Source organism: Bacillus rossius, chromosome 8 (genome assembly GCF_032445375.1).
Source record: "Bacillus rossius redtenbacheri isolate Brsri chromosome 8, Brsri_v3, whole genome shotgun sequence".
NCBI lineage: Eukaryota > Metazoa > Arthropoda > Insecta > Phasmatodea > Bacillidae > Bacillus > Bacillus rossius.
Genome location: NC_086336.1, coordinates 14,997,591 through 15,012,170, shown reverse-complemented (window position 1 = coordinate 15,012,170; position 14,580 = coordinate 14,997,591). Strand labels below are relative to the sequence as shown.

The following is a 14,580-nucleotide window of genomic DNA, read 5'->3' as shown; positions in this document are numbered from 1 at the left end:
ACCTGTTTTCGTCGGCTTGAGGCCACCATCTTGTTTTCTTCTGCTAGTGCACTGCCACCATGTTAAATTTTTAACCACTAAAGTGAAGTAATCATTTATTATTACTGTGGTGCCCGCCATATTAAAATTTAGATGCCACCTTGTAATAATTTGTAACCGGCGCTATTCACAAATTTCAGTTGAAAATTTTTACCTTTGTGGTGAGTGAGATTTTTTTTTGGAACAAGAAATCGTGATTCATTGGAGAAAAAAAAGTTAATTTGTAAACAAAATACTACGGAGTTCCCCTGCCTGTGCGGGGGACATAAACGTGAGTAGTGTTTTCAATTGTTTCAAAGGAACTGACCTTGGGGCTAAGTATAAACTGAGCTACTCAGTACGGCACATTTTTAACTACTGGGGAAAGACCGGAACCGCAAGACGCCATTTATGTTTAAGCAGTTTTTAGGCAATAGTAATTTTCAAAATTTAGCTTCGTAATGGAATGCGCGGAATTAATGGTGACTTGCTGCTACAAATAATCTTTCCGGTAAAGTTATTGGAGTTTATTACTGAATTGTTTTTTTTTTTTCGGAACGACTACAACTGTAATAATGCTGTCAGATAACTCCACATAGAAAAAAAAATTCTGTACTTTTGCAAAAAAAATCATTTGGAAACCAGTTGCCAAGAAATAGTTTGTACCCAGAGTAAATATATTGTAACTATGTACAAAAATGTCTATGGTTATTTGTGCATTTATTTAATACGTTTCTCGAGATAATATTGAGTATATATCTTACGAATTTGGGCTCAATTTTGTATTTTGATTGATTCTTCTTTCAAGAATTATTTTTTAAACTATGGAAAAATAATTGACTGTTCAATAATTGGAATTAATTTTGTGTTATTAATCTTATTAATGTGCGCAGTTAATACTCGACAACTATTCAGGGAACGCGAACGGTTTACAAATTACTAACTATTGGAAGTACTGGAACAATACAAAGTACAAATGTCCGGGAAAGAATCCGAACCCAGTTATTACTGCGAAAACTATTTTGTTGTGTCACAGTTGTTTTCACGTAAACGTAAAAATGTAAAAATATCTGTAATCTTACTTGAATATTTCTGTTCCATTATCAAAAAAATTCCGGTGCAAAGTGATGTAAAAAATGTTTGCTGCTGTCTTGTAATACTAAGACCACACGAAAAGGCTCTTTTTGTTAGCAGACTGATAACGATATCTCATTTCCACTCTTCTATTTTGAGACTTATGCACTTTATACTTTATAGCCTAGAATTAAATAATACATAGCTATTGCAGGAAGCCACTTTTTCTCCTGCTGTTTCTTCGCACAAAGTTTCCGAGACACGTAAAACGTCGAGTGAAGTGTCGTGTTTGCGCGGTGGAAACATTTTTAAACGGCTGCATTTAATGGAGTGACTTTTCAACGACGGAAATTAAATTTCTTAGTAACAAACGTGGTCGCGCGCTACACAGAAACAAATTTTCCGGACTTTTACAAATGATTCCTTTGGAAAAACCAGATCCCAAGAAATAATTTTGTAATGCTACGAAAAAGATAATGTAAACGTTTTACAACAAATGCAAATATTAAATACGTTGTTTGAGATCATATCGAGTATTATAGAAAATTGGCGCGTAATTTTATATATTAATTGCTGTTATTCAAGCATAATTTTTGTTTAAACCATGACAAATATAGTCGAATATTCAACAATTGGACTTTTATGTTGTTTTATTATGCTTATTAATATGCACAGTTAATACTGTAAGACTATTCAGGAAACGGTTAACATATAACTTTAACTATCGAAGATAATGAGACAACACAATGCATAAATGCCCGGGTTAGAATCCAAGAACCCAGTATTACTGCGAACACCATTTTCAACTGATACAGTTGTCGTCTAAATGTACAAATATCTGTAATTTTGCAGGAATATTTCAGTTACAATTAAAAAAAATACTGTGCTTGAAGACCATAGAACGGACAGAAACTTACATTTATAAGAAAGGGGGTTGTCTGTAAAGTCGTTTACGGACGATAATTTTACGTGATAACAACATAAGAAAACATTGATGAAAAATTGCATTTTAATTTTAAACATTATTTACAGTTTTATTGCAAATTTAATTTAAAAAATTTGTTCAAATATAATCACGAACAATTAGTTTAAAAATCCCACCTTAACCTGTTTGATATTATAGAAGATTTTCTCGTATGGTGGTTGGCCGGTTCTTGCACGCTCGGTTAAGGCGGAACGTGACGATGAGTCGTGCTTTTTTTCGTGCGTGCAGCCGGCGTTCATTGATTTATAAGACGTTATCACGTCAATAAAAAAATGACAAGTTTTGAGTATCTCTCCTCCATTTTTGATAACCCAGCCTTCATATCCTATAAGGACGTCCAGGCTGGGGCCCCCATGGACATGGATGCGGTTACGCCGCATACGCAACCGGGAAGAGCGTTAGAGCTTTTAGCTATACACAGAGGCTACCCATCCCAGCTTATGTACCACCTCCGGCCCCCTACTCCACTCAGCTCACCAGAAAGTTGGATGCTCCCTTAGCCCTCTGGAGTTGTCATCACTTCTGGCGCCTACCCCAGTCTCCCGCTCTCACACTGGGACTCCTCAATCACCCAGCGAACCCGCGGTCCGGTGGAGGCCTACCCAACCTCTCCCAGCTGACCAGGCTGGTAACCGGAGCAGTTCTCGTCGCTCAACACGCCGGCACATCAGAGGGTTAGGGAACCCTATTACCTGCCCCTAATGCACTCGGGGCACCACTCCCAAGTACGAGTCCTTCCAAACAAGAATCCTGGGCCTTAGAGGAAACCTCAGCGGGGCACCATTCAAACATGGTGGATTCTCCCCGTACTACGACCAACTTTTGGTCTCGTCGGCAGACTGTTCGCCGGTAGCTAGACCAGACCGTCACGCTTCAGAGTGCAGCCACGGGGTGTCCTCGTCGCCTCGGAAAACCCTCTGACCCGCTGTACCTCGGCCCGACGGGTTTACAACCGGTTAAAACCGGATGCGACTTAAAAAAAAAAAAAGACAGAGTAATTGTGGGATGTTCCGGGTGCCGTAGCTCGCTGCACGGCGAGGCAGACAGTGTACCACGCCCGCAGTTGACTAACTCCCGCGGTGTCCGGCCAGCGACCAGAGAGCGGTCCGATAGAGGAATGCGGCGCGCCTCAGCTTCAAAGGCCGCCGGAACTGGGTGCTACAGGATCGGCGTGGACGACTCGACTCAACTCTTGTTACTTGCCCGCGGTGCCACCACTTCCCCCACGGGGACGGGGAAGGAGGGGGGGGGGATGCGTGTGGAATCCGAACCACCGTACACGCCGGCCGTCCGCACGAGCCAAGTTTCGGGCCTGGCCCGATAGTTCTCGAAGCGCCGACCCCGGACAGCCAACAACTGATCACCGAATTGCGAATCTCAGTCGCCCAGAAACTCGTTCCGTGAACTCAAGTCACCGGCTGACGCACTGCTCGCTTCTGACAAGCCAGTCAAATTGAACTCTGTGGTTCTACTTTATCCTCTGTGTTTTCATTGGTCTGTTAAACCTATATCTTCGTACATTTAAAGTAATAACTTATTTTTTATATGTTATACTTCCTTTGACGTAATAAAAACAAAAAAAATAATTTTTAACGAAAAAAATTAAAATAAATAAAATAATAAAAGGAATGGTGTGATAAAAAATACGGTCGGTAAAGTATAAATTCAAACATATTAAAAATTCCATAAGCGGGCATAACCATGGTCAATGGACTCGGGAATCGCGCCAAATTCCGATAGATGGCAGTTAATGTTAAATACGATATTCCGATGGATGGCAGTTAATGTTAAATACGATATAGACAACAATGTTTCAATTTGTTGAGATTTTCGCCAGCTAAACCCAGCGTGTATCTTTATGTTAGCTACCTGGACTTAGTGTATGTGTAAACCAAGTGATGTACTGTTTCCCCTATAATTATTTATGTACCAAGCCAATCTAAAATACTTTGATTAAAATTATCATGACAATAACATAATTTGAGAAGATTGCCATTTTGTTTTAAATTCTAAAAAAAAAAAATAATAATAATGGCGCGTGGCCGAAACGCGCGCCAGAACTGCAACTTCACACATAAGAGGGATGGTAAATTTTTAGGGCACTCCATGGCATAAGAAGTATACAGCAGGCTGCCCGATGCTCGGACATTCTTTTATCGTTCTACGCATAAACATCACGTGTGAGGTACTGCAGACGATACTGGCGCTAATCTAGCACTGAGGTTAAAGGTAGTTTGATAATATGAAATAAAAATGTTTAATTGGTGTAATATGATTGCCTAAATGCAGTTAAATAAAAAAAATTGGATAAAATAAAACATTACAGTGTACATCTGTTGCTATAAAATATCTTAATTTTACGTTTTATGAATTTAAAATTAAGTTTTTTATAGCAACAGATGTTGGGAAAATGCTTTCTTTATGTGGGTCTAGGCTTAAATAGTTTTCAATTGTATCTCTAAACTATATTCTTGTTAAGAATGTAGGATACAAATACAAGTTTACGGTTATTATTATTGATGTTTAAGTATCCTTCAGCCATAAAATGTATCATATTGCCACATGAAATAACATATATGTTAATTTGTATTATTTAATTAACTTACATTGACTTTGGAAAACTTATAAACGTGTCTAAATATTGATTTCAAACGGAACACAAAAAATTTGCAGTCAATTAAATTATAAGTTTCTATAAAATTCTGTTGATAGTAATAATAAAAATATTGTATATAAATTTGAAATGTTAATCTTCATGTTTCAGAGTAGGGTTTACTTTGTTGTGTTTAGAAAAATTTGGTAATTTTCCGAAAAAAAAAAATATTAAATATCTAAAAATCGTATTTTTGAGTTCTCTCAATGATATTCGATGTTTCTGTAAATTGACATTTAAATACTTGAATATTTTTTTTACCATTTCATTAGAATTTTGGGTTAAGTTAGTTAGGATACAATACTGTAAAATCATTTGAATGGTTGATTAGGTTTGATTAGCTGCATTACAATTAGGTACTGTTGGGTTGTATGAATTGCTGGTTGGATTAGGCGAGTCTTATTTCAGACATTGTAAAATGGTGTCAACATTTGGTTATCTCATGCAATATGTATTTTAAAGACTATACATTGGTGTAAATGGTTGGATAGGTTAGGTTAGCAAAATTAAAAATAATAAAAGACATTAATTAGGATACGCAGTGTTTAAGGAAAATATAACTATTATTTTACAATATAATTTTTTATTTTAGGGAAGCACTTTCTCTAAGTAATTACCATTATTTTAAATAAGTATACAAGCTACAGGTAGATAAGCCTAAGGTGTATTAGGCAAGTTCATGGAAGCGGGGTGGCAGATTGCAGTTAAAACTGCAGAAAAAGAAAATATCAGAATTTTTGAAAAATTAAAATAATAAAATATTAAAAGATTTGTTTTATGATAAATAAACATGCACATTTTTATAATCTTTTATATCGCAAGGATGGCAGACCTTGATTTTCGAAAGAAGTGCCTTTATCGGAAAAGGGTAAACTAACCAACGGAATAATTTTTTTTCCAGCATAACTCCAATTTATTTTCCCGCGCGGTATTTTGCTACTACTAAAAGTGTTTATATTTGTATGAACGTTTTTATTACGTATTTATTAATCAACGATTGACACTCGACATGGTCGAAGCAAACAAACTGGAGTCAATTTCACGAATGTGTAGCTTTATTTTAGCCAACTTGTGTTGTATATGTATTTTATTAAAAAATCACTCCGAGCTATATTAAAAACTGGGCAAACTAAAATTATCTCGTCCATTTTAAACCTAGGTCGGACGGAAAAAGAGAAACCCACCAATAAAAACTTATTTAGACATACCTAAATGAGGCCATTAAACTAATTACAGGAATAAAATGTATTTTATAATTTACTTTAATGAGATTCAAACTGCAATAAAATTAATTTTTTTTTGATAATCACCAATTCAACATTTCATAACAGTTTAACGTACATTTCCCTATACCAACTAATATCAAGAGAGTGACGTCACAAACCTTTAGACAGAGCCACAGATAGATGCTCAAAAGCATAGTTGACGATGGGGTTCTCTAATATTTGAATACTCGCATGTCTTCAGTGAAATCTACGAATGAATCAATGGGTTTATTATAGCTAAAAATATAATTAATAACCCTGTTGGAAATGCCTTTACATATTGTCACAATTGTAATACTAACACCGGATCCAACCTCAGAGGTGAGAGTTTGGAGTTACGAATTACGAGCTGCGAAAGTATGTGAAAGTAAGCAAAGTATGCAAAAGTATGAGAAAGTATTTAAACGTTTACAAAAGTATTTGAAAATATATGAAATGATACGATGTTGTTGCCATCAGTAACCTAGCGCCATCGAGCAATATTCGTGTACCGCGCTATCGAGCAATCACTTACTGGCTATCTTTTCCTCCACATGGCAGCGTTAGAAACTAACGCAGACTATAAACGTGAGAACCTCGTATAAGATGTACCTATAAAATCTATAACTTAAAAAAATATTATTTTTACATTACCATCAAATTTTCAACTAAAGATAGGCCGAATCCCAATTTTCTAGAGTGAAAATCACAGAATTCCTTGAATACAAACTGAAATTCTAAGTTTAGAATACAAAGGGTAAAAAATAAAATCATGTTCAAGAAATAATAAAATAAATTAACCACAGTACTATAACAATTAATCTTTTAAATGTTAGTTCAAGAAAACGTCTTCACAACTAGTACATGTAGGCCTACTAATTTTATTTATTTCATTTGTGTACATATTAAGAGTACGATATATTTGAGAACGGTAATATGACAGGGACGAACTAAAACACAAACCCATAGAACAAGAATTTTCTGTATTTAATGTTAAAATTTACTAAATATCTAGCAATATAATTTTTTTGACGTGACAACGTCTAATAAATCGATGAACGCCGGTGCACGCACGGAAAAGTGTCCCGTTACGCACATTGTCCCGTTACGTTGTGTCCCGTTACGCTCATTTTACGCTTGCGCCGCATCTATCTCTCTTCCACTCGATTGGAACAACCATCGATTTTACTTTTTCGAGGCACATTAAACTTTAAACACTCCCATTCGTTTCCTACTTTTCCTATCATCGTCCTATCCTTAACAGAATAACCCAGATTGGAAGAAGTTAAATAGCAAACATGTATAAAAGTTGTAGTTAAATATTTTCTTCGTTAAAGTAATAAACATATTTGAATTAATGAGTGCCAATAAAAGTAAATTTATCAATTAAATTGTAGATTTCATTTCACTCCTTCTTCGTATCCATACAAAATAGTGATAATTCAATACAAATGATTCATTTTTATTCATAAAAGTATGCAATAATTTCATCAATGTTTTTTTATGACGTTGTCATGTTAAACTATCGTCCGTAAACCGACTTTACAGACAACCAATTTTTTTTCCAAATAGTTTTCTTTAAATTTAAAATATTAAATACTTTGCTGGTATTCGAGGGTTTTCAACCCTGTCACTCCCTCCAAAGTCACTGTCCGAGTTACAGTTGCTATTGGTTTGGCGGTGGACTTTTACTGAGAAGTAAGACAGATAAAAATGATTTGACTTTGAAGTTGTACGTTTTATTGATGAGAGAAAATTGAAGTGCGCGCAGACATAAAAGGAGCAAATGTACGAATTATGAACACAGAACACTTTTTCAGTGCAACAAGTGTAATAAACAATATGGATGCCATGAAAACTTTAAAATCCATCTTATAACCTGAAGTCTCTGTCAACCTCTCGAAAGATATAAGTGTGGCAAATCCAATAGCGTTTTTTGCACATTGTATCAGTCTGGGTAGTCACCATAAGATTTGCTAGTATTCATGAATACCATCAGGCATCATCATTTATTGCTTTGCCTAAGTCGATAGTCAACAAAAGAGCAGTAGTCAATTGCCTGAACTTAAACGATCAGTTTTGTTTTTAATTGATTATTTTAGCAAGATTTGTCGAGGGAAGTCACCAAAATCGTGTTGATAAGTATTATGCTTGGGAGAATAAGTATGACTTTAGTGGTCTTGACTATCCACCACCATTAAATCTGATAAAACATTATAAGAAAAATAATTCTGATGTGTCAGTTAATGTGTATGCACTACATGATGTAACGCCCCTCGTGCCTCAAAGTTGAATTATTTTAAATTAATTAAAAAAGAGCCTTGGAAACTGCTGGGTAAGAAAAATGAGACAATTAAGTTATTGACCAGAGGTGGCACGAGGTGGAGAACAATATAATTTGGAACTCCCTGACACAAGCAACTGGGGAGCTGGTGGATCTTTTAAGGGAACAAGGTATATCATAAATAAATTAACACTACACAAGTAGCTTGGTCTATAGGTTCCCTGTTTTATTATTAAGGAATTTTATGTTCGTATTATTCAAACCTGACAATAAAAATCTTAGTAAATAACAAAGTTAAAGGGGGCGCCCCAGGATTAATTAAAACAATACATATTACACCTTAACAAAAAATTATTACATAATGAAAAATTTAAAAATTGCACCAAATTTGAATGTCCCAACAATTACATCGATGATTAGTTTTATTGATTCTACATATTCTTGAGGAAAGCACTGTTCGCTGGTAGGCTATTCATTCGATTAATGTAGTTCGTAGCTAGAAAGTGGGGGGGGGGGGGGGATGTTGATTTCACATTACCACCCGGGTCTTCAAAAAATAACGTCGGGTCGCGGAAACCTCTCTTCTAACGTGACCCGCAGTGGAGGTGCAGGACCACGAGCTGGGAGCAATTTGTCTCTCCAGCACTTCGACCCTGTCTGAAACCCAAATCAAATTCAAAACGAATTAGACTTGCTTCCAGACAGTCCTACACCGTCGGCGCAAAAGGCCAACAAACGGGAAAGGGGGGGGGGGGGGGAAAGAAAAAAAAATTACTCACCAACCAGGGTGTAGAGTTCGGAGCTCACTAGGTGTCCCGCACCGACATCAGGATGCCGCGGACCGAGACCGGAATTTTTAGAATTAAATAAGAAGAAATAAAAATTTAACTACGCATGACTTTTCTAAAAACTACCTCTGCCTGGCTACTGTACAAACGGGATCACATCCCTTAAGCAAACTGACTACATTCTCGTGCACGCGAAAATCACCGTTCCCGCAAAAAGCCTCTTAGCGCAGAGGACGTAGAGGAGACGAGGTCAGTAGCCGAGGTCAGAGGGCTGAGTGCCCCGCAATCGGCCAAAGCACCTAATTAAATCGGGCGGTAAGGCCCCGGGTCAAAGGAGGGGGTAGGTTCGGTTCTAAGCCGAAAATTTCCGAAGGAGTCCGAGGCGAGCGTGACAACAACACGACATGCGCGCTCTCTACCGGACCGAAACGAAAGCAAAGAACAATCGACTTCTCCGGGCCGCGAGAGGAAAGCATAGTGCATTATGGCACCGCGACGCTGCCTTCTAGCGGCGTAAGGGGGAACTACTTGAGGTGGTGAGCAGACTTGCCACCAGGTGTCATGAGGGTAAGCTCTGCACGCTGGCGACCAGGCCCGCGGTTACTTTTTTTCTCCGCTAGATGTCGGGGATGAGTCTGTCGTACCCGGGAGAAGGTTTTTGCATCAGGTCATCGTCCCGTCCGGTCACTGCTCCTAGCCTAATTTCTCAGAACTGAAGTGAGGAGGAGAGAGAGGAAGGGGGGCAGAAATAGCCACTAAGGTGGGAACGCAGCTCCACTGGAGACTGCTTCGTGACGAGACATGCTTTTCTCAGCAGGCCTCTACAAGGTAGCAGCTTGCAGCCCCGGAGCTGCTCAAAGCAGTTTTGGTCATGCAGGGAATTAAAATTACAAACTCGGGACGTGACTGCAGGCGAGAGAAATTTCAACCGGGCTGACCATGTCCACATTAGACAGCAAAATATCAGATTGGCCCCCTGGGAAGGGGCTTCGGTCCACTGGCACAAAGTTTAAATCCGTGGCGTACACCGGCCTAACAAAAGTAAATCACCCCCATTAACAACCAGATAAATTTAAAAAAAATAGAAACCCCAAAAAATTTTAAAATTATAGAAAAATTAAAAAAAAGTGACGAAATGCCTAATTTCCGGCACATAATGAGAATGTGTGTACAATTTGATTCAATAAACAAGAAAGAAAAGAACATTTCGATTTTTTGTATTTGATAAATGAAAGCAATGCTGCACACTAATGTTACATCAAAACCTTTTCCAGATTTCTGAGACTTCAGGATACCAAACAAGAGCACAAGATTTATGTGTGTAGAATGTACTTTAAGTACTCCGCTGATCAATTTTGAAAGTAGGGCCTTACAGATATACAGTTATCTTTAACTGCACAAAATGGAATGTGGAAATAAATATTTAACAGAATTTGTCTCCTTGTTTTTGTAGTAGAGTATAAATTATGTAATAATATTTTTTGTTTGTAAAAAATTGTGTTTTTTTATTTCTCAAACCTAATTTTTTATTCATTTTAATTTATTAGATAATACTTATTAACATATCATAACATAACATAACATACATATGAATCAGTTGAGGATCAAACAAAATGCTTTCGATTTAATGACTTTAATTTCTGTTTTTTCAATTTAGGATTTTTCCCCCAAATTTCTGGCTTAATAATTACAGAATTTCAATACAACGACAAAGATGGTATTCACCCGGGAAAGAAATGAATATTGCACTCTGGCCGGTAAAATTTAAACGAATATGGTAATAGTTCCATTTAGCAGACGGAAACAATATGTCGGCAGTGGCCTCCAGCAGACGAAAACAAGATGGCTGTCATTACATCATACCGACTGACATAGTATCTGCCTTGATCGTAGTGGTGGGAGGTAAATGTTTCGGTGGCTTTTGTGGAGGAAGGATAAGTCGCCATTTATAATCGATTTCCCTCGCCGGGTTCGAAACAAATACCTTTCTAAAATTTTATTACTGACATTTAATAAAGTAATTTTTTATAAATTTTATAATTTCCACGTTAAAATCGGTAATTTATGGATTTTAAAGACTGCGAACAATTGTCAAAATGGTATAACTGATTAAAATTTTATTCATTAATTTTTTGATTAATTTTAAAATTCACTTCCATTATTTTGGATAAAAATGATAGATTTTCAAGATGGCGGCCGTAACGAAAATCGCAACACTAGGGAGGGTGTTAGATGGCAAAAAGTTTTAGAAATTAAAATGGCGGATCCAATATGGCGGAATCAAAGACGGGCGGATCCAATATAGCCGCCGGGGTCAAAGTAATCGAAGATGGATGCTGGGACATCACAATCCAAGATTGCGGCCCTGACAAAAATGCAACGGTGACGTTTTCGTCCAAGATGGTCGCCATGACATCATCGGAGAAGTAGGTTCCAAGGCAGCAAAAACCACCGCTACCACCACCACCACAGCCAGAAGCCAGGCGACGGATAGACCAACCTATACTACTAACTGTCTATTATTTAATTACGTTTTTGTAAACTGATCGTAAGTTTAAAGTTACCAAAAAAAAATATTAAAAAAGGGTGTTGTCTGTAAAGTCGGTTTACGGACGATCATTTTACGTGATAACGTCATTATAGAAAACATTGATGAAAAATTGAATACTTTTTAATTTTAAAATATTATTTACAGTTTCTGCCAATTTAATTTAAATAATTTGTTTAAATATAATCACGAACAATTAGTTTCAAATGCCCGCCTTAACCTGTTTGATATCATAGAAGATTTTCTCGCACGGTGGTTAGCCGGTTCTTGCACGCTCGGCTCAGGTGGAACGTGACAATTTTTTCGTGCGTGCAGCCAGCGTTCATCGATTTATAAGACGTTATAACGTCAAAAATATAGCCATCTTAAGAACTATTACCAAATGTGACCAAAACTCTCCACGTCCGTGAAATTAAATATAATTAACTAAAAACTATACTCAACTTAAATTACTGATTGAAAACTAAAAATTACAACTAAAATAAAATCTAACCGTAAAAAATTGGTTGTCTGTAAAGTCGGTTTACGGACGATAGTTTAACGTGACAACGTCATAACAAAACATTGATTAAATGATTGCATACTTTGATGAATAAAATTGAATCATTTAAATTTTAATAACAAAAGAATAAATACTTGAAATTATACTAGTAATCATATTTTTAAAATGCAAGAATAATTAACCTTTATTGCCGAAATTGTTGTTGTACTAAGCAATGAAAACCACATTAACTTTTCACTTCACTTTATAAACAGTCGAGTGGAATAGAGATAGATGCGGCGCAAACGTACAATGAGCGTAACAGGACACAGCGTAACGGAACAATGTGCGTAACGGGACACTTTTTCGTGCATGCAGCCGGTATTCATCGATTTATTAGACGTCGTCACGTCAAACAAGTGTGCAGTCTGGCGACTGTGGAAGGCCTACCTTGGGGTGCCAGATGTGGAAGATGCCCGGGTCGGTGGCGCGCACCACCTTCATGTGGCTGCGCACGTACTTGCGGTACAGCATCACGTCCTCGCCGCCCCAGCCCACGATGTCCTCGTCGAAGCCGCGCACGCGCAGGAAGTCCGACCTGCAAGCCGCACAGCCCCTTGCACGGTCTTGGGCGATCTTTTTCATCTTAGTAATTAACGCCGAAATGATAACCACTTTGATAAAAAAAAAAAACATTTTTTTTGGGTTAAGAAATGTAATGCTAAATTCCCAGCTGATGAGTGTTGTTAACATCTTTGTTTAAACCTTTCAGCTATCCGTCCACTGAAGTGGACAATATCTCAATGATACATTGATTTCATCAACCTTGAACGAGTGGGTCAAGCTGTACCTACATTCTAGTGGACGTCATACTTTATGGCAATGAAATAAAAAAAAAATATTTTATTAATTATTATAAGATAAGTTTACATTATCATAATCATATTTTACCACTCAAAAAATGCAAATTTTTTTTTTAAGTTATGATAAAAAAGTGAAATAAGATATAGCTTAGGAGTTGACAAAGTGTGACTAAGGGTTAACAATACTCATTTCATGAGATATTAAATCAATTAATAATATTGAACTTTAAACAGTGACAAACTTTAGAACGTCCTTGAAGCAAATTTTTTTTCTCCCTTCGCTTCAAGGAGCTACTGTGCGCAAACAATATATCATTAGAACATTTATTTTACATATTATTTTAAGTCATGTACCAAGGTACTAGGACAACAGAAAGTATAAATGTCCGAGCAAGAATCCAAACCCAGTATTGCTGCGAACATTTTCTATAGCGACGCAGTTGCTTTCATGTAAATATACAAATATCTGTAATTTTATTCGATTATTTCAGTTCCATTTACACAAAAAGGTTACAGTGCGACCAGTGCGTGTACTTGCACGCGCGTTAGAAGTTATGCTAATTTTTGATTTAAGACAATGAACTATTTTTATATTTACTGTAACAAAAATTAGTAAGTACTCAGTACTCAATATTAATACAAAAATGTGTATGTACCTATAATAATGTTACAGCAATGCGTTAAACCAATAAAATTAATTTATATATATATATGCTTAATTAAAGCACAATTTGAATAATCCAGTAATCTGTAATTTTTAAAAAGAGTAACACAATTTTCCACTGCGAGTTATGAACCACTTTCCTTTATCTTATTAAATGCACACTACAACCACTCCGCATCGAACCCTGACAGAAGTTTAATAAGGAGTGTATACCAGAATATTCCGATATTTTAAAACTTGAAATCACAATTTACTATGACTGTTTTAGTTTATCAAACATATTACAGGGTAGTTTCAATATCATATATTTTAATTTGGCACACCAATACGTTTGGTATGTTCCCTAATTTCCATGACAGTGACTATATATGGGTTTATTTTCATACAAGCGGGTCCTATATATTCCTGTGAACATTTCGTCGCATAGTGCGCGCGCATCGTGAAAATTCACTCGCATAATTATTCAACAACACACCTAAAGAAGTATAACTTTAAAAAAATAATCCGAGCTACTCACCTAATCAGAGTCATTACTTAGTGACCTGGAATCGAAAAGGGAGGCTTCAAGGCAACTTGGAATCAGAGATCGATGCGCACAGACCTCTTCCTCCTTCGAGGGTCCGCACCAAGAGACTGTCCGGGTTCGATTCCCGCCGGGGTCCAACCCGCGGATTTCTTGCAAGCGAGAAACGTGGCGGACGTTGCTATAGAAACTGTCATTCCCTCCTCTCAGTCATCCTTTTAATGCTTTATTCTCATTTCACCACAGAGGGGGGAAAATAGTCTGTACTCTTAGAAAAAAAATTCCTTTGTAAACCAGTTGCCAAGAAATAGTTTGTAACAAGAAAGATATTGTAACTTTGTGCAACGCATGACTATGACTATGACTATTTTTGCACAGATAAATACTTTTTTCTTACAGAATTGGGTGCATAATTTTATATTTTAATTGATGTTTCATTCAAGCATAATTTTTTT

At 36.8% G+C, this 14,580-nt stretch overlaps 1 protein-coding gene across 1 annotated transcript in view; it reads right to left on the bottom strand.

The window, feature by feature from the left end:
* LOC134535534 (chondroitin sulfate N-acetylgalactosaminyltransferase 1) overlaps positions 1–14,580 on the bottom strand; it is a 795,440-nt gene that overhangs the window by 18,027 nt on the left and 762,833 nt on the right. The window contains exon 6 of the mRNA XM_063374680.1: positions 12,526–12,673. Within this exon, the coding sequence (XP_063230750.1) occupies positions 12,526–12,673 (148 nt within the window). The remainder of the gene's footprint in view (positions 1–12,525; positions 12,674–14,580) is intronic.